This window comes from Anabrus simplex, chromosome 14 (genome assembly GCF_040414725.1).
Source record: "Anabrus simplex isolate iqAnaSimp1 chromosome 14, ASM4041472v1, whole genome shotgun sequence".
NCBI classification, from domain to species: domain Eukaryota; kingdom Metazoa; phylum Arthropoda; class Insecta; order Orthoptera; family Tettigoniidae; genus Anabrus; species Anabrus simplex.
The window spans coordinates 59,482,099-59,503,798 of record NC_090278.1 but is presented as its reverse complement, the minus strand read 5'-3'; the positions used below and the strand labels follow the sequence as shown (position 1 = coordinate 59,503,798).

General features: G+C 40.7%; 2 protein-coding genes across 2 annotated transcripts in view; one reads left to right on the top strand and one right to left on the bottom strand.

Moving 5' to 3' along the window:
• Positions 1-6,629: 6,629 nt before the first annotated feature.
• On the bottom strand, positions 6,630-7,279 carry ND-B8 (NADH dehydrogenase (ubiquinone) B8 subunit). The gene is made up of 3 exons (XM_067157921.2): positions 7,180-7,279; positions 6,945-7,051; positions 6,630-6,847 (listed from the first exon to the last, which is right to left on the bottom strand). The coding sequence occupies exons 1-3, from the start codon at positions 7,266-7,268 to the stop codon at positions 6,759-6,761; spliced, it is 285 nt and encodes a 94-aa protein (XP_067014022.2). The 5' UTR covers positions 7,269-7,279; the 3' UTR covers positions 6,630-6,758.
• Positions 7,280-7,478: 199 nt separating this feature from the next.
• The window catches only part of LOC136885481 (uncharacterized), a 37,232-nt gene continuing 23,010 nt past the window's right edge, over positions 7,479-21,700 (top strand). The window contains exons 1-2 of the mRNA XM_067158059.2: positions 7,479-7,781; positions 17,601-17,735. Of these exons, the coding sequence (XP_067014160.1) occupies positions 7,664-7,781; positions 17,601-17,735 (253 nt within the window). The 5' untranslated portion in view covers positions 7,479-7,663. The remainder of the gene's footprint in view (positions 7,782-17,600; positions 17,736-21,700) is intronic.

The window sequence follows — 21,700 nt, the reverse complement described above, 5'->3', positions numbered from 1 at the left end:
TAACAGTTCTACATTATAGATCTTGCTCTGCTCAGCTCTGTCCCTGGGTTTAATTGCCAGTCTTTCTCGGAACTTGATCCTCACCAGTATGTGATCTGAATCACTGTCTGCACTACGCATGCTTCTCACATCCATTATATTGGAGGCATGTCGCGCATCTATCAGCACATGGTCTATCTAGTTCTTTGTCAGACCATCCGGTGATATCCATGTCTCTTTATGGATCTCCTTATGGGGAAAACATGTGCTCTTAATCACCAGCTCCTTGCTAAAGGCAAAGTCAATCAATTTCCACCCGTTTTCATTTGATTCTTGGTGTTTACTATGATATCCTGCCACTGGGTGGTTTTCTTTCTCTTTGCCTACTTTGGCATTATAATCCCCTAGGGCAACTTTAACATCATACTTGGGCAACTTGTCATATACTTGCTCCATTTTTCCATAGAAATGTTCTTTCTCTTCCTCATCGGCATCCTCTGTTGGTGCATGGACACTAATTAGTAATATGTTGGCAAATCTCCCTCTCAATCTTAACCGGCATAGTCTGGGGCTTATTGCTTCATATTCAATCACATTATGACAGACCGATTTCTTGACCATAAACCCTGTTCCTATTCTATTTTCTTCCTCCCCACTATTGAACAAAATGTAGTGCTGTAGCTCTGTCACCTCGATTGTCTTCCATCTTATCTCCTGTAATGCTGCCACATCTATCTGATATTTAAGTAATTCCTCCTCCAATTTTTTACTAGCCCTGGCCTGAAAGATACTTCTCACATTCCATGTTCCAATATATCCGTATCGTTGCCATTTAGCGCGCTTTAATCGTCGTAAGTTTGGGACCGTCTGGTTATCTTGATTTGGTTTCTGAACAATATGTAGTTTTGAGGTAGTGGAGTTGTTAGCCCCACGTACCAACCCCCAACCTGGAGGACCAGGGTATCACTCTTAGTCTGGATCATCACCTTAGACCTGTCCGGCTTGGGTGGCCCTACCAGGAGCATATGCTCTCGCCGGCATAGCTCTAAGGATCATTTGAACACGCAAGCCTCCAAAACACCCGGCAAAATGTATTTTGCCTTCGTCAAGGTGGTGACACCATCGGGAGGATGAAACAATGATAGTGAAACAAAAACAATCAGTGGATCCAATTCACAAAGCCCGAATTACCCGGATGATGCATTATTATCTAAAGGGGTCCAAAATCCAGGTCGCCGGCCCTTCATAATGGTACTAATCACTGGGAGGTAGAACCATGGTGTTCCTCCTATAGTGGTACTAATCACAGGAAATGTAGACCTATCTTATGTCGCACACAATGGCATCACTCACAGGTAACACAAAACCATGGTGTTTCGCACATAAGGGTACTTACTACTCACAAGCAACGAAGACCCATGGCGCTCCGCACATAGTGGGACTAACAACGGGTGCCGGTATTCCCGTGGTGTCCCTCACTAAGTGGAACTAATTACAGGCAACGTATACTCATGGTGTTGCCCACATAGTGCTACTAATCATATGCAATGTAGACCCACAGTGTATGACACATTATGGTAACAACCATAGGTAATACAAACAAATGGTATTTTGTCACATAAGGGAACTTCTCTCAGGTAACGCACACCCATGGTTTTCGCACATAGTGGTACATGCCACGGGCGCCAGCCAAACCCGTGGTTTTTCTTGCATAGTGGTGCTAATCACAGGCAACGTACACCCATGGTGTTTCACGTAGAGGTACTACTCATAGGTAGCGCAGATCTATTCTGAACCCAGGGGAACGGACAGATTCCAGCACATGGACATTAGATCGCGCAGCCGAATGCCCACTCCCCCGCTTCGGTGGAATACACACGATCATAGAACCTACTAACCATGGAACAGTTGAGTTCCTCACATAAAGGCACTACTCATTGGTAAAGTAGATCCATGGTGTTCCTCATATGGTGGTACTAACTGCAAGTAATGTCGACCCATGATGTTCCTCATGTAACGGCACAAGTAGTTTCATGGTTCTAATGTCATCATCCCTTGGTCGACCCTTTTAGTCGTCTCTTACGACAGGCAGGGTATACCGCAGGTGTATTCGTCTGCGTCCCCGACTCACAGGGAGTCAGATTTGGTCTCCATGATATTGTTGAGCATTGAAAATTGTAAATGGTTGTGAAAGTATATTTAGAATTTTCATGAAAATTGCAACTGATCAAATACACGATAGACAATACCGGACACTGGCATATTCTCCCGTACTAAACTAGACACATGTTGACAGTGGCGAACCTGGCAGCCTGACCTTAAATATCAGGTGGCAAGATTGAAACTACAAAAGTTGCATGTTAAAATATTGATAGAAATAATGAAACTAAATAATGATTTTTGCTTTGTTCTACTACAAAAGTTGAATGTTAATACTGATATAAATAACGGAACTCAATGATTTTGTTTTGTCCGAATCCTTGGCTGAACGGTCAACGTCGAGGGCTTCGGTTCAGAAGGTCCCGGATTCGATTTCTGGCAAGATTGGGAATTTTAATCACATGTAATTAATTCTTCTGGCTCAGGAACAGGGTGTTTGTTCCAACACGTTTATCTTCATATTCATTACACTTCCAACAACATGCAATAGATATTACTAGACCTCAGTTTTTAGGTGCTTAAATGTTATTTTAGCTGCCTAAAATAGACTCTCAAATAGGTTTAGAACAAATGAACCCACGCTCTCAAGTCAAGAGCCCTTGGGGCCCCTTTTAGTCACCTCTTAAGAGAGGCAGGAGATATCATGGGTGATGCCCGAGCAGATCCACAACGCCTCAAGGAATATGCGAGCCCAGCTCAATGGCCAAAGTGGTCAGCATTGTGGCCTTCCATCCTTGGGACCCAGGTTCTGCCTAAGAGTGGTGGTGGTGGTGGTGGTGGTGGTGATTATTGTTTTAAGAGGAAGTACAACTAGGCAACCATCCTCTTCTGCCTAAGAGTGCATGTTCCAACTAATTCTAAGTGGTTTAAACTAGCAGCATTTTTATACTAGTTTTTACTAGTTCAAAGGGTGTTGATGGAGTTTTTTTTTTTTTTTGCTAGTTGTTTCACGTCGCACCGACACAGATAGGTCTTATGGCGACGATGGGACAGGAAAGGGCTAGGAGTGGGAAGGAAGCGGCCGTGGCCTTAATTAAGGTACAGCCCCAGCATTTGCCTAGTGTGAAAATGGGAAACCACGGAAAACCATTTTCAGGGCTGCCGACAGTGGGGTTCGAACCGACTATCTCCCGAATACTGGCCGCACTTAAGCGACTGCAGCTATCGAGCTCGGTAGTTTGGGTTTTAACAGTAACATATACAGAGATGCCAACCTTTGAAGTGGGTTATCAGTAATTCCACCACTTTCTCAGAAAATTGATTCAAACCCAAAGCATGATTCTCCCCTCCTGACAATGACACCCTGTTTATGTTTCCTGACAGCAATCTGTTCTTAGGTATATCACATTACACAATCAAATTTTCACATTACCTGTTAGTTTTTGTGATGAAAAACACTTTGTAGCTTGTTTCGCACCCAGCAACTTGTTGCTGAACGAGCAATACCGCGTATCCAACAATGTTCTTCCTGTCAATTTATTTTCCTTAAGACTCCTCACGCCTCCCAACCACATATGAATATGTGTCCATCGGAACAATTTTTGTGTTCCTTTTTGCTGTGCTAATGTGTAAATACATTAAACTGTAGGACTGCGTAAATACATCATGCAAACTTTCCTACAGTGAGGTACAGTAAGGTTAATTTTCCTTTACACTTTTACGTAAGAAAATGAACGAAACGAAAATTTTTCTGATGGACTGCATATTCATATGTGGCTAGGAGGCACAACCGGTATTAAGGAAAATAATGTTTAGGAAAAGATTGTCAGATACGTGGTATTGCTCGCGAAGCGACAAGCTGCTTTCCAGTGTAGGTTTTCTTGAAATATCCTCCCCCTGCTATGACATTTTCCTTTTCCCACCCATATCCTATTCCAGTGTAGATGTACTAAATGTAAGCCTCAATTATCAATTTTTTTTTTAACACTGAAAACTGCTTCTGTGGGAGAGTTACTTTCAGGTACACTCAATACTGCAAATACAACATTACTTAAGGTTTTATAGTGGAGAAGAGCAGAGTATTCATTCATAATAATTTCACAACACTCATGGGTAGTAAAAGGAAGTGACGATTGAATAACTATAGTTGCCAACTCACAGGCACTGAAACGAGGAGGGGTGAGCAGTAATGCTCAAAAGGATTATGTTGAATCTTGGTCTTAGTATAGTATAGTTAAATCGGACCAAGGTTGATGTTGTGGACGTTAATCTTCTAGGAGCTATAAAATGGTGGTTCCGTGGTATGGAATCTATAAGAAGGAGAAAATCTATTAGTAGTCATGGTGAATTTAGGTATTGATTTCAAAGTTAAATTCTATTACTCTATTATTTATCTACAAAAACTAGGAACTTTATAACAATATTTACATATCATGACAAGAAACATGCAAGAACTTTTTCACAAAAGATCACAATGAGAGAACATAACTCTTAAAAGAAACTTTTCACTCGTCTTTATATTTTAATTGTTTTATAGCATTTCTATGTGTTAATTTCAGAGTCAAGAAAATTGTGTATTGAGTAAAGTGGATAAAAATCTTATATTTTAACTATTGATTTGACCGTAATGCCGTAATCGTGAGGCGAAATCCATACTAATTACCTCTGCACATACTGGATGTCTCACCTAAGTTTTTTTTTTTGCTATTTACTTTACGTCGCACCGACACAGATAGGTCTTATGGCGATGATGGGATAGGAAAGACCTAGGAATGGGAAGGAAACGGCCGTGGCCTTAATTAAGGTACAGCCCGAGCATTTGCCTGGTGTGAAAATGGGAAGCCATGGAAAACCATCTTCAGGGCTGCCGACAGTGGGATTCGAACCCACTATCACCCGTTTACTGGATACTGGCCGCACTTAAGCGACTGCAGCTATAGAGCTCGGTTCACCTAAAAGTCATCAGGTGCCTTTTCTCTGGTGTTGTGCAAGATATTTCAATTTTGGTTTTGTAATGTGTAGACAGTCAGACCAAACAAAGACTGCCCATCAGGTATGCCATGAGACATCCAGTGTCAATAGAAAATGTCCTTTAGTTTCTCGCTGCAAACTAAATGTTGTTTAAAGTGTAATTTTACGTGCCAAATAATCGACAGAGCAGCCTCAGATTAATCTACTGAGCTATTCAAGGTCATTCCGGGCTGCTGCACCATGGGGTATGGTTTTTGCAATTCCTACTCTTACAAACAAATATTTGCCCCAGTTTGTCCTCTTGAATTCCAACTTTGAAACTTTGGGACATGTTTTCGGCTCATCACTTAGAAATGTTCGCTATCACACAATTCGCGGCCTTATTGCAAACGCCATTCGCGATAATGGATGGGAAGTATATGAAGTGAACTGCTTAGCTGAAAATGGAAACACGAGAAAAGTAGATATTCTAGCCATTGATAAACAGAGAGAGAGTTCTGTAATAGTAGACCCCAACGATACGTCCAGAATCAGGCGAACAACAGCCGCACGATGTACACACTGAGAAGTAGGCAATCTATGTTCCAGTATCCAATTACATCATGGAGAAATATAACGTAAACTCTGTCACCGTTGATGGATTGTTAGTGGGTGCAAGAGGCACCTTATATATATATATATATATGATATTTCCCGCTTTAAAAAACTCCATTCAAGCTTTTCTCTTCGCTGAATGCTTGGCATATCCCGCTTAGTCAAGCAACTCCTCTCCTTACTCCCAAGTTTGCCCAATGCAAAGTTTGCAACATTTTTGTAACACTATTCTTTTGATGGAAATCGCACAGAACAAATCACGCTGCTTTCCACTGGATCTTTTCCAGTTCTCAAAACAAGAAATCTTGGTGAGAGTCCCATGCAAACTGTAATTGGGGCCTTACCAGTGACATCTTTACTACAACCCCTATATAAATACCCTCATAACCATATGAAGAGATCTGTAACCTTGATTTACAATGCTGTTAATTTGAAAAGAAGACTCTCTATAGAAGTGTTTCCTGACAGAAGTTAAAATCCTGTAATTTTTGACCTAGGCAACTAACCATGATTGGCAAACGCTAATAAATTAGCACAAGCAAATACACACACTCAAACCTGAACTGTAGTACGAAGAGTAAAAAATTAATAATCAGACATTCCACACTGGTGATATGTAGTATTCAGCATTCATTACAACACTGAGCTGGCACCAATATCTAAGAGGTTTTGCTAGAATAACACTTCTGGATATTTTATATGGATTTGCAATCTTACCTGCTGCCAGCATATTTCACTTCACTGTCAACCATACCTACCTCTGATTTTTCATGGTAAAAAAAGACTGTTCTAAGCTAATCCATTTGAAGAACGACAATGATTAACAGCATATCAAATGAATAAGTAGTGTAATAACGGGACTCCTTTCAATAGAATACTACAAATTGGAAAGGATCTGTGACAAGTTCAGTAATCTGGGGAGAAAACAACAATATATAAACCAAAAGAACCATCAATGATATCTACCTCTTTAACATAGGGTAATATAACAGATATCACATGTATTTCAAAACAACATGTTTTGTACAAATTAAATAAAGATACAAACCGAGAAAACAATTTTTAAATGCTACTGAGTCTATTTACATGGCCAACTTTCAAACAATTTACTAACATCACTTCTTTGTAGCCAATGTTTCCAGTTGCTTTTGGACGTCTTCAACTTTCATGTTCGTCAGTGCAACGCTGATCTCTTTACCTTGACCTTAAAAAGAGAATTATATTCTATCAGCTTAACAGTCATTAGTTAGCGACAAATATCACCTGTACTATTCAGAGAATTACGGGCATAATAACCTTACCATATCGAGCATACATCCTCGGCTGAATACCACTGCATTCCCTCACTAAAATGGGAAATTTGGGATTATTTTTCTTCAACTGAACGTAATTCTGTTCAATAAAATCCCTGAAAAAAGAAAAAAGTCAACTCTTCTCAAATGCGACATAAGGTTATGATATAACCAACATTTAACGATGTCAATAAAACACCTGAAATCAACATAGTGTTATAGTAAGAATTAAAAAATAACATACCTAACTCCTTTGCTAGCATTAGACGTCTGACATAAATGAATTCTCAATTCTTTTAAATGAGGAGAAAATTTTACCATACGACTCGCCATTTTTGCCGATGTACAAAATGAGTCAAATCACATAATTATTTAACACGTACAGCAATGCCAGATACTGACATGAAACTTAAAATTATATAAGTTATAATTACATAGTTACTCGTAAATAATATACGAGAAGTGAAATATAAAAATAGAAAGAATTGGGGATGCTAACTTGACTTATATGTTACTGTTGCCTAGTAGCGTAACGGAGGGAGCTATTGCCTAGCAACCATGGAACACTTTTCGTCGTCTTTAAAACGTATCTCTGTATGCCTTTGTAGAAACAATTTTATAAATGAAACTATGGTTACATAGTCAGTAACTTTTTGTGCATCCTTCCAAGGGATTTTTTCTCTTCTGAGCCTGAATTCATAATTTAAAAGAACTCATGTTTACTAGGCATGAGTGCTCCGTGCATGAAAGAACTACCCGAAATTGAATGTGAAAGATGGGGTGACGTATCTATATGGTGGTTCCCAAGGGATTTTTCCCAATCCCGATACGGGGACAGAAATACCGGTTAGTAAGTAACACTTCTTTCCTGGTTCTCTTGAAGTAAAGATGGCGGTATTGTGCGAAATATTATTACAAAAGGGCTGATAATTCGTGTCAGTGCCATACGTGACAACCACTTTGGCACACATAAGCCTGGCATTACTTTCACTTACACTATGACTTTATCTTTCATCCAGTGGTAGGTGGTGACATACATTCAGCACCAGCTCATAAGCCCTGTAAAACCCAATTGCAGTCTATAATTTTGGAAAGCACACAGATATTCTTTTCGACCTGTTGGTAGCGTTTCAGTTTTGCATCTTATTGTGCTTAGTAAAGCGACTATATTCATACTTCCAAAAGAACTGACATTCAGCACATTGTGAATACAGTATGTTTTGTGCTTTTGATATCAGTGTGTTACGGTACAATGTGCTGAATCAGTCACTCCTGTTCTAGCCGACTTATCATTATTTCCAAGGGGAAAGCAGGGGAAAGAGAAAACATCCTTATGTACCTCGCAATCACATATCCAGCTGTTGTAGATTTTCATACTAAATTTTCTGTTGTAATCACAAGTTTTTCTGCTTTTAGACTTTTGGTTTATATACCTTTGCTGGCAAGATGTAGTGTTTACAGTGTACTATGTCTTCTGGTATGGGCTATATCAAATTTGTTACTTTCATTCACTTGTCTCAGTCTCATCCTTGGCTTTGACAATATGAAAGTGACTGAGGTACGAGTGATGCTAGTAATACCATTGCTTATGCAGCCAGTCCCTGTTGTGAATGGTGTGAAAATATCGCTCATACGGTCGGTCGGTGCATGCATTTCAGTGGGCTTGGCAGGCTGATTGTAATAGCAACGGCTGGCTCAGTGAGGAAAGCAACGGGAAACTACCTCACTCCTTGTTTCCCTAGTACGCCTCTTCAGTGACGCCTTCGGGCTGAATATACATACAACTTGGTATATCAGGTGTTGGCCTCCCTAATAATTTCATTCAGTTTTGACTTCCAAACTTCTGTTAATTAAGCAATCAGTTAAATTCATATTATTGGAGTATTCAGAAACATTACACAGTGCAAAAATATTTAAGTAACTTAAACACAGAAGACCTCCTTGCTATGTAACCGACCTAAGACCCTGTTGCTATAGACTGAGTTCCAACAGCACTTTTTGGAGTCTGACCCACACTTAGAAGGGGAAAAGCTGTGCAGAACATTGTTTCATCCACAACTGGCCAGTTCTTAGGGCTACAAGAGACTACAACATCCAGTAGCAGAGAAGCATCAAGTTGCTTTGTGAGGTGAAGTATCTAAAGATTGCAACTGATTGTAAATTTATTTTACAGAATATATATGTCGCACATTAATATCCTGATGAGGGCCCCATACACTGGAACCATACGCTAACTGGAGTCTTACCAGAAACTTATATGCCCTCTCCTTTACAACCTTATTACTGTACAATACCCTCTTAACCACAGACCTAAATAGGAACGAGGCACTTGGAATTGATGACACGCTCAGAATGACCAACTGCCTTAGAAGAAAGCAGCATGGTGAAGTTATTCAATTTAGTGTGTTAAGATGTATGATACAGGAGAAGTGCCATCCGATTTCAGGAAGAATGTTATTATACCTATTCCCAATCTGGTGCTGACCATTAGTTTAGTATCTCATGCCTGCAAAACTTTAATATGTATTATTTATAGAAGAATGGAAAGACAAGTTGAAATTGAGTTGGGAGAAGATCAGTTTAGCTTCATAAGAAATGTAGGAAATAACCTCTGTGGCTCAGGCGGCAGCGCACCGGCCTCTCACCGCTGGGTTCCATGGTTCGAATCCCAGTCAGTCCATGTGAGATTTGTGCTGGACAAAGCAGAGGCAGGACAGGTTTTTCTCTGGGTACTTCAGTTTTCCCTGTCATCTTTCATTCCAGGAACACTCTCCAATATATATAATTTCATTTCATCTGTCATTCATTAATCATTGCCCCAGAGGCGTGCAACAGGCTTCAGCAGCTGGCACAATTCCTATCCTTGCTGCTAGATGGGGAGCTTCCTTCATTCCATTCCTGACCCAGTCGAATGACTGAAACAGGCTGTGGATTTTCATTTTTAAGAAATGTAGGAACAGGTGAAGCAATCCTGACTTTATGTCTGACCTGAGAAGATCGAATTAAGAAGGATAAGCCCACGTACATGGCGTTCGCCGATCTAGAAAAGGCATTTGATAATGTAGATTGGACCAAGCTATTTGAGATTCTGAAGGTGATAGGGATCAGATACCGAGAATAAAGAAATATATACAATCTGTAGAAAAATAAGACTCCAGTGACAAGAATCAAGGACTCTGAAATAGAAGCAGCAATCCAGAAAGGAGTGAGTCAAGGCTGCAGTTTTTACACCCTCCACAGTTTGTACAGAAGATGCAGTAAAGGAAATCAAAGAGGAATTCGGAAAGGGAATCAGAATCCAAGGAGAGGAAATCAAACTGAGATTTACCAATGATATTGTTATTTTATCTGAGTCTGCAGAAGATCTGTAGACATTGCTGAATGGTATGGACAGAGTCTTATTACACTTCAAAAAATGAAGATATCGGCCAAAGGAAGACAAGGGCCACGAAGAGCGTGAAAATGAAAGACTCCCTAGCCCTTGCAAACCTAATAGCGTCGGGGTCGGAAAACAACAAGAGCTGACAAAGAGAGGTCGGACAGGATAGATGGAGGTGAGGAGCCTGGCACAAGTAAGTGGAAGCAATGCCAGGACTCAGCTGAGGACCCTGTGGTCGCCAACCCATGCTCCATAGTTCAGAGCCCCTGGGGCCCCATTTAGTCGCCTCTTACAACAGGCAGGGGGTACCGTGGGTGTTATGCTACCGCCCCCACCCACAGGGGGATCTTGGAGAAGGAGTAGAAGATGAAAATTAATAAGTCCGAAACAAAAGTAATGGAATGCAGTCGAATGAAGTCTGGTGATGCAGGGGAAATATTAGATGAGGAAATGAAGTCTTAAAGGAAGAAGATGAATATTGTTACTTGGACAGTAAAATAACTAACGATGGCAGAAGTAAGGAGGATATAAAATACAGACTAGCACAAGCAAGGAAGGCCTTTCTTAAGAAAAGAAATTTACTCACTTTGGACATTGATATAGGAATTAGAAAGAAATTTTCTGAAGACTTTCACCTGGAGCATGGCATTATTTGGAAGTGAAACATGGATGAGAACTTGCTCAGAAAGAAAGAGAATAGAAGCTTTTGAAATGTGGTGTTACAGAAGAATGCTGAAGGTGATATGGACAGATTGAATCATGAATGAAGTGATAATGAATTGAATTTGTGAAAGGAGATTGGTTTGGCTAAATTTGACGAGAAGAAGAGACAGAATGATAGGACACCCAGGACTTATTCAGTTGGTTTTTAATGGAAATGTAGGCAGTGAGAATGGTAGAGTAGACCAAGGTATGAATATGACAAGCAGATTAGAGCAGATGCAGGATATGATAGTTACATAGAAATGAAAAGATTAGCACAGGATGGGGTGGCATGGAGAGCTGCATCAAACCTGTCTGTAGAGTGATGACTCAAACAACAATAACCAAATGAAGAGATCTGTAACAGCTGTACTTCCTCTTAAAACAAAAGTCACCAGGCCCACCTGAAGTTTTGTTGTTGGGGAGAGATGCAATGGTTTGGTGATTTCTCCTCAGTCAGAGAACCAGGTGAAATGAAAGATAGGCAAGAAATTGTAATATGTGGTGAAGGAGGGCAGATGAGTAAGGACTCCAAATATTGAGCTAATAATTCACAGTTATCAGGATTGTTCAGAGTAAGATTACCGTTCTCATACCGAAAACATAGTGAAGGGGCTTGGCAAACGTACAGTGTTGTTCCTCCTGAAGGTTTCTTCAATTACACCGACAGTATTCCCTGCCTGTAGTAAGAGACAACTAAAAGGGGCCCCATGGGCTTATGACTTGGGAGTGTCGGTTGGCGACCATGGGGCCCTTAGCTGAATCCTGGCATTGCTCCCTCTTACTTGTGCCAGGTTCTTCACTTTCATCTATCCTATCTGACCTCCCTTGGTCAACACTTGTTCTTTTCTGACCCTGACAGTATTAGGTTCTGAGGGCTAGTGAGTCTTTCATTTTTCATGCCCTTCGTGGCACTTGTCTTTCTTTGTACGATGCATTCATTTTTCAAAGTGTCGGACCCCTTCCAGTTTTACCTCCGATTAGAGGATGGTTGCCTAGTTGTACTTACTCTTAAAACAATAATCACATCACCACTTTCTTCATTGGTCTCAAGGTGAGCCTTTTCATATGCATGTTTTGTTTTATGGATCAGTTTACGTTGAATGAGGAATTCTTCAATTTTTCCTGCCTCATTCCAGCAATTTCAGGCTTGAGAACATTTCTTGAGAAATTCATCACACTGTACAGTCCACCATGGATGTTCCTTTATCCCCGTTAAATTGATTGTTAGAGTTCCAGCATCATGGAAATGTCTTCCCACCTGTGTCATTCTAGAGACTCACACCCTTTCTGGTAATCATGAATGACATTTTAATTTAACATCAGTTCACTGATCCAATATCTATGGATCTTCTGTGTTTGGGATGTGTGATTGGACTTTGTTTCATTCGACACTCCAACCTCTATTAGATAATGGTCCAAATTAATTTTAGCACCTCTAAACACTTTCATATTCCATATCTCAAGGAAATTGCAGTGGGAGATACCAACAGGGTTCATCTTACATTCACAAATCAGTTCATTAGGTCATAAGTTTAAGGTTCATCTGCTTGCAGGTGTCGATGAAGCATTTCCCATTATGGTTGGTTTGGTTGTGAACTGGATGTTCACCTATGATGCATCTAAACTTTTACTCCTTCCCCAACTGGGTGTTGAAGTCACCTGAAAGAACATTATCAGGCTGAGTCCAGAAGGTCTCAACTTTCTCAGGATATCTGAAGTTATTTTGATTGATAGGAGCATGATAATTGATTAGGATGGAAGCCTTGTTGTCGGCTCCATTGTGTAGGGGTAGCGTGCCTGCCTCTTACCCGGAGGCCCCGGGTTCGATTCCCGGCGAGGTCAGGGATTTGTACCTGGATCTCAAGGCTGGTTTGAGGTCCACTCAGCCTACATGATTAGAATTGAGGGGCTATCTGATAGTGAGATAGTGGCCCCAGTCTAGAAAGCCAAGAATAACGGCCAAGAGGATTTGTCGTGCTGACCACACAACACCTCGTAATCTGCAGGCCTTCTGACTGAGCAGCGGTTGCTTAGTAGGCCAAGACCTTTCAGAGCTGTAGTGCCATGGGGTTAGGTAAGCCTTGTCAGGAGAATACTGAGAGTTGGCAGACGGGGAGGAATGGCTTTAGAATCCAGAATGGATATATGAACTAAGAAGGCTGTGGAATTAGTAAGTGTGATCTTAGCCTTGGATTTGAGCATCTGGTGTCCATACATTGTTGAGATATCCCCTGGAGGGATGTGTGTCTCTTCAATTTCAAAAATTTTGACAAAGGTTACGTGATCTCAAATCAATTTTAATTTTTAAAGTCCCCTCAGTTTTAATTACTGTGTTGATGGGGTGAAAGTTCCTCATGGTGTTAATATAAGGAAAGATTTACATTGGGTTAAATCACATAAACGGGATTGTAAATAAAGGTTAGAGATCTCTTCATAAGGTTATGAGGGTATTTAGGGGTTGTAGTAAGGACGTATATATGGTTGTAGTGTATGGGAAATCCACCAGGGTTACTGTCTGACTCGTTAGCTGAATGGTCAGCATACTGGCCTTCGGTTCAGAGGATCCCGGGTTCGATTCTCGGCCGGGTCGGGGATTTTAACCTTAAATGGTTAATTCCAATGGCACGGGGGCTGGGTGTATGTGTTGTCTTCATCATCACGACGTGCAGGTCGCCTACGGGAGTCAACCTGCACCTGGCAAGCCAAACCCGTCCTGGGATATCCCAGCACTAAAAGCCATACGACATTTCATTTCATTTTACCAGGGTTACTTGATTCAAGAACTGAAAAAGAATCCAAAGAAAAAAGCAGCTCAGTGCCAATGCATTATGAAAGACTTTGTCTCATAAGACAAATTCCAAGTAGCCTATGCAGCGGCCTTCCCGGTACACACTGGCCAAGCATCTTGGTAGGTGTGCTATTTACCATCTGATGAGCCCAACTTAGCACACTGGGGTGGAATGCTGGCAACCAGGAACGAGTTAGCTGGAAAATTTATAATGTCCATTAATGAACCAACTATATTGGTAATATAAATTTACTCATACAAGGTTGTGAACTTCCTCCTTTGTTGTTCATAATCTATATGAACAACATAATGCAGGAATGGAGGCATGAAAGGCATAGATCAATCCCAGTCAGCAGATATCTCACACATCTAGATGCCATACTCTTTGCTGATGATGTTGCATTGGTAGCATCATCAGAAGATGATCTTAAGTGGTCAGTTTTTAATTACCAGAAAGTCTCTTCAAAATTCAACATGATCATTTCACCAGAAAAGAGTAAAATAATGGCCTTTAATGGGAAGGACCCTATCCCTAGTAAAATATGTTTAGATAAGATTTTTTGGAAAAGAGTCAATGAATTCAATTATCTGGGATACAATTTATTTTACCAAAGGGAAATTGATATCTCTGCAAAAATAACCAAGTTTACCAGAACAACAGGAATTATAAATCACATCATGAAGCCATCCCTTGTCCAAAAACACACTCGCTTATAACACTTTAGCCAGACCAACCCTATGCTATGGCAGTGAGGCAAGGACAATAGAAACTCAAGACATTTCCAAAATTACAGCACGTGGAATGACGTTCATGCACAGAACAGCAGGCTATACAAAATGGGATCGTATAAGAAATGACAATGTGATTACCAAGAAAACTGGAAACGTGACGTTCAAAGGATGGAATCTGAAAGACTACCAAAGGAGATCCTACACTACCAACCAAGAGGACACAGATCTATAGGACATCCAATGAAGCTATGAAAAGAAAATACAAGACCATAACAGGCCACATGGCCCAATACTTGGAAGGATGATGATGATGATGATGATGATGATGATGATGATGATGATGATGATGATGATGAAATTTACTCATATGGGACAAAAAGTTCAGGTTCTCTATGGGAATCACCATGTATATCATCTTGAGATCCAGTGACTGAGACTTTAACCATGATCTATAGCAGGGGCATCCCGTCATAAGGATCATACGAGCATGTGAACACTCTGGTAATCATCAAACTCTTAAAATTTACATGATATTGTATGATGGCAACAAGATTTCTGTATGTTGAGAACATATTTACGAAGTTGTAAGTGCCGATTGACTTTCCATTTCCATTTGAGTTATGCACCACGCCAGCCGATAACAACCCCGTTTTGAACTACAAACTTTGGCGTATTGCATAGCTAGAGCTTGAAGGGGCCATGCTGTGGGTATGGCGAATATGATCACAGTTTGTTATTACTAACTTTATTGGCCACATTTGACCACTTGAGTCTTCCATGTACACTTTTTCTTTGAAGGTTGTACTATTTGATTCTTCTTATCTGACCAGTACTTCTTCATTTGTTCTGATTGCACTGTTCTTAATTCGTCTGAAATCTCAGAGTTTACTGTGTAATGACGGTGCTGCCTGCTTGATATAATATCCAATGGCTGCTTCACATCGATCATGCAGTGAATTATGGACCACTGACCTGCTTCCAACGTCTTTTCTAAAAGTTATTTTCAAATCCCAAAGATAGCAGCACTTATCGCGTAGTCCGTGGCAGTGTTTAATGCACAGAGCTGTTATGAGTGGCTAAATGACTAACCGCATAGTGCTGCTGACAGTTGCACGTATGAGGGCAAGTCAATAAAGTATCTGCAATTAATTTTTATAATTTATTACAAAAAGAGTACAACATAGTCACCCTGCTTTTCAATGCCCATGGTCCACTGTTTCCCAAGCTTTCTGATACCCTCTGCAAAAAAAGGTTTTTTGTTGCGCAGCAAGCTGCATATGCACCGCTTCCTTCATCTGTTGATCGGAGCTGAATCGAGGGCCACTTAGAGCATTTTTAAGTGGACTAAACAGATGGCAGCCCAAAGGGGTGAGATCGGGATTGTACGTAGGATGCTCCAAAACCTTGAAACGCAGCATCTGAAGAGTTTGAGCGGTGTGGGCGGCAGTATGTGGACGCACATTATCATGCAACAAAAGAAGTCCTTCCGACAATCGACCTCTGTGTTTGTTGCAAATTGCAGATCTCAGGTTGTTTACCAGCATATCACTGTAATGTTCATTGTTTCCCCCTTTTCCTGGTAATGTTCTAAAACATTTTGAGCACATCCCTTTTCCTGCAGGAGATTGACTCTTGAATTTCTTTTTGACTGGGGATCCGGCTGCAAATGGACGCCCAGATCTTTCCTCGTCCTTCAGGCTCGTGCGACCCCATTTGAACTGTTCAATCCACTGGTAAACACTCCACTGTGGCAAAACATTGTCCCCATATTGTGCTGAGAGTCTCCTATGAATTTCCGCTCCTGGTACACACTCAGACCACAAAAATCGGATTATGGAACACTGTTCTTCCTTGGTGCAAACAGAGAGTAGTGCGGCCATCTTTACGTCACAAAAGCGCAAGCCATCTAGTGGCTGGTGAGCACGCAACGCCATAGAGCCAACCTAAAGACAATTAGAGCAAAATAGCAGGTAATTACTGACTTGCCTATGTACAACATAGTATTGCTTAATGAACCAAAGAGAAGAAACAATATAGGCTACCTGAGCTCCTGTTAACCTATTTACCGACTGAGGAGCAACTTAAGCATATACATTGCTTTTTTTTTTTTTTTCTAGCTGCTTTACGTCGCACCGACACAGATACGTCTCATGGCGATGATGGGACAGGATAGGGCTAGAAGTGGGAAGGAAGTGGCCGTGGCCTTAATTAAGGTACAGTCCCAACATTTGCCTGGTGTGAAAATGGGAAACCATGGAAAACCATTTTCAGGGCTGCCGATAGTGGGGTTTGAACCTACTATCTCCCGAATACTGGATACTGAATTGAAAATTCTAAATTCCCATGGAGGGAATTATATATTTTTCACCAATAGAGCATGTCGAAAATGTCAAAAACATATCAGATGCAAGGCTTTTCAGGTGTTTGCTCTATTAACCAGCGTTTCGTCTTAGGTCTGACACTAGACTCATCAGGGTGGGATGTGTCAGACCCTACCCACTGACGCTGGGGTGTATGCAGGTGAACTTATCAGAAGCCCTTATAAGAGGCACAGTCTGATAACTGCATACGGGAGATAAATCTCCACAATGGAATTATTGCCCGCCGAGCAATTCCAAATGGAAAATTCTAAATTTCCATGGAGGGCTTCTGATAAGTTCACCTGCATACACCCCAGCGTCAGTGGGTAGGGTCTGACACATCCCACTCTGATGAGTCTAGTGTCAGACTTAAGACGAAATGCTGGTTAATAGAGCAAACGCCTGAAAAGCCTTACATCTGATATGTTTTTGACATTACTGGATACTGGCCGCACTTGAGCAATTGCAGCTATTGAGGTCGGTGTTGCATTTTTTAAATTTACTGTCAGCTTCAGGTGAACATCCCAAATATTTTAAGCACGTGACGCCACTGATCCATAGACATCCTCACGAGGAAGACACATCAGCAGTACAAGTCTCTGAATTTGTCTGCTCTTTAATATTTAGGTAGCTCTTGAAATGCATAAAATGGAGGTCAGGAGGTATAAATAAGAAGATTCAATTGTGTTTCTTTTTCACAGGAAGCAATGCTTGTACACTGATTGCTCTTCTGGTAGCCCAGCGCTGCAATCAGAACAACATTAAAATCTGGACAAAGGAAGACTTCACTCTCAACAAAAGCATCATCACTGCCCTAGCAGAAAGCATTCTAGAAGGTACAGTATATGCAAGGATTTACATCCAATATGCCATGAAATTTCATAATCATCATTATCATTTCCCAACTCCACTTTCCCAGGTGTAGTGTACACGTGCTCGCCACCTTGTCCTGTCTGCCTACATCTTCTGTTCCAGGACGTCTTCCCACTTCGTCCCCACTCTGGCAAACTAGCAAAAGTGACAAAGTAGGGAATCTGCAGTTCTGAAGTTTTGGTCTACATTTTATTATTTATATATTGTCTACCATCTGACAAAGTCTCACTTTTGCAGCTCATTCTGTATGGCTAACGCACAAAACTAAACATTAAAAATAAAAATGGATTTGACATGAGTAATCACACCTTCTTTCAGCTCTCCCAACCTTTTGAAAATTTGCTGATTCGTTAGTTTACCAGAGTAGGGACGATTTGAGACCTCTCTCTTTCACATCTGATTTATGCTTAAACACATCAGCGTTGTGTCAGTAGATTCTGGCACATAAAAGAACTCCTCCAGGACTAAATTCTGGCAGCTCACATCTCCAGAAACCATAAACTAGTAGTTAGTGGAACGTAAAACCCAATAATAATATTATTATCGTCCCAGAATTTTACAATTTTCATGCCTATGCGATACAGTGTATGAGAAGAGGAAGACCAGCAGGAGGGGTGCTATGCATAATCAAACCACAACTGGCCCCCTTCAAACTACTCTTAAGAGAAGAAAACATGCTGGTTGTCAGGACAAGAATTGGAGTTATAGTAGCAGTCTACTTCGACCCAGATCACACTGCCACAGACATAATAGACAAACTAGGGATGGTCTTGGATCACAATAGAAGTATGGATAAGATAATCATTGTGGGAGATCTGAATTGTGCAATAAATAGGCAAGATAGAAAATGCAAAGAAGTAATGGAGTATCTAACAAACGAAGGTTTTACAGTACACAACAGACAGGAGGACGGGACATACATAGGACATAACAGAGCTAGCACAAAAGACCTAATAATCACAAAGGGCTTTAGAACAAAACACCCTGCTACCACAGTGAAAAAAGAAGAAGCAGTCATCCATAAACACACTCCAGTACAATTAAATATAGAAAACATCAGAACTAGCAAATTAGAAGAAAGACGAAATATAACATTTGGCAAGATCCTGGACATAAAAAAAATTCAAGAGAAAATGAAAGAAAGAGATAAGGTTGAAAGAGCAATAAGAGCAGGATATATTGACGAGGCCGCTACATGGCTGAAATCAACTATAATAAATGGGGCCACCGCACAAGATACAAATAGGAAGGCGAGGCCATGGTTCGACAGAGAATGTTATGAACAAAGAAAATTGACACTGAAAACACTACATAAAACTAGAGAACAAATGGCAAGCACAATCACTGAAGAATACCAATGCGAACGAAAGAAATACAAGAACATAATAAGAAAGAAGAAAAAGCAACACCTGGAAGAAGAGCATAAGAAAATTGTAGAGGAGGCAGAAGAAGACCCTTACCGAGCTTTGAGACCAAAAAGGCAGAAAACACAGCCCAACATACCCATGGAAACATGGATAGATCATATAAGAATAGTAATTTGCTCAAAAGAAACAAGACCCATGATTAAGACACCTAGGACTCCACAAGCTGATGAGATCTTCACCGCGGATGAAATTGCGAGAGCGATACAGAAAATGAAGAATAACAGAGTTCCAGGAATAGATGGATTAAGAAGTGAACACTTAAAGCAGACAGCACAAGAATACATACCGATATGGACCTCCCTTCTAAATAAATGTTTAGAGTTAGGAAGTATACCAGACGAATGGAGAAAGTCAGCAATCAAATTATTATACATGGGTAAAGGAGACACAGAGAACCCAAACACGTATAGAGGAATAGCGTTGGAATCTATATCACTGAAACTCTTAACAGGAATCCTCACCAATAGGCTGGCAGAGAAGCTAGAACCCATTCTACCAGAGGGACAGTTTGGTTTTAGAAAGGGAAGATCCACGACTCTGGTAGTAGAAAACCTGTTGGAGCAAATAAAGCAGACGATAGAAAGGCCAAAAGGAAAACTATATGCGGTTTTTGTTGACTACCCAAAAGCCTTCGATATGGTCAACAGAAAGGTATTAATAGATAAACTGGAGGAACTAATTGGGAAAACGAGCACAACGACCCTGATATCGAATATACTGGCAGAAAATCACATACAGATAGGTGATGGAATAGGCATATCTGACTGGCTGTCACAGACGAACGGTGTTCTCCAAGGCGACTCACTCAGCCCTATCCTGTTTAAATGTCCTTACATACGATGTCACCAAAGGAATGGCAGAAACAAGCACATTGATGACATGGCCATCACAGCGACAGATATAGATAAACTGCGAGTATCGATAAATACACTATGCAAATGGGCGGAGAGAAACTACATCCAGATAAACGAAGAGAAAACGGAATTAGTAGTGTTTAGGAAGGGAGGAAGACTCACTGAAGCAGAAAACGTCAAATACAATGGCAAACTACTCAAGAGGGCTAACAATTTTAAATACCTAGTTATCACAATCCAAACGATGGGAAAGAGTTTCAGACTACATATAAGATCTAGAGCAGTGGCGGCCACTAGAGCTATGAATGAAATCAGAAACATCACGCAACTATCGATCAATGCAGCTATGGACCTGTTTAGGCTGAAGATACTACCTGTTCTGACATATGGCCTAGAATTAGTGGGAGAATACCTCACATACAAAGAGCTGGAAGAATTGGAGCGAGTAAAGGCCAGATACTTGAAGAGAATTCTAGGAGTTCCGCAGAATGCAAGATCGAGGCTAGTATATGAGCTTACCAGGGAGACCTTCTTAATAGAGGATCTGAGATGCGACCTCATACTCCCAGCTAGTACCAGCTTTAAACAGCTTATACAAGATCTGAATGAGAAGAAAAAACAACATACCAAAGAACTTCTATGCAACATCTGCTATGCAAGACAGGACCTGGATGGAAGCTAATCATGCTATGCGACATGTGACGATGAGACTGGCGATCCATGGTTTTCACCACAAGGTGTGTTGCAACAAATTATTTCACGAACCAAACGACGCATGTGTGTGTGATAGATACCATATTATAAAATGCAGGAATAGATAGAAATCCATCGTAGCTTACAGCAAAGAAAAGTAATGTAATGTAATGATTTCTTATTGCACGGCATGTGTGCGTTTTCAATAATAATAATAATAATAATAATAATAATAATAATAATATTGGGTTTTACGTTCCACTAACTACTAGTTTATGGTTTTTGGAGATGTGAGCTGCCAGAATTTAGTCCTGCAGGAGTTTTTTTATGTGCCAGAATCTACTGACACAAGGCTGATGTGTTTAAGCACCTTCAAATACTACCGGACTGAGCCGGTATCAAACCTGCTAAGTTGGGGTCAGAAGGCCAGCGCCACAACCATATAAGCCACTCAGTCTTGTTTTACTTTGTCAATCAAGTACTTCACCACCTCGAGGTCTTCCAGACATTCCCAGATCTTGTTCCGAGGGACACTGTCTTAGATCTTGTCACTGTCCAAAAATATAATCACAAGATTCTTTCAGTGTTGCCCGTACTTTCCTGTAAGTATTCTTATGGTAAAAATGAGATCCATAGTACAGTATTTTTATCTTTCTTGAAATTTCATCATCATCGTCATAGAATCCCTCCAGCATGCCATCATTATCTGTCCAGAAATGCCTTCTCTCTCACCAACGACTCCCAATTCCCTCCTCTTCTCTCCTCTCAGTTGGTGTAGCCATCTCCTCCTAAGCTTCCCACTGGCCTTCTTCCTTCAACCATTCTTTCCAGGCATACATGTGGTGTTCTTGTGCCAGACATTCGCTTTGTATGTCCATACCATGTTAGTCTCAAAGTCCTTAGTTTCTCTTATATCAAGTCCATTTCCAGTTCTATTCTGATGTCATCATTCTT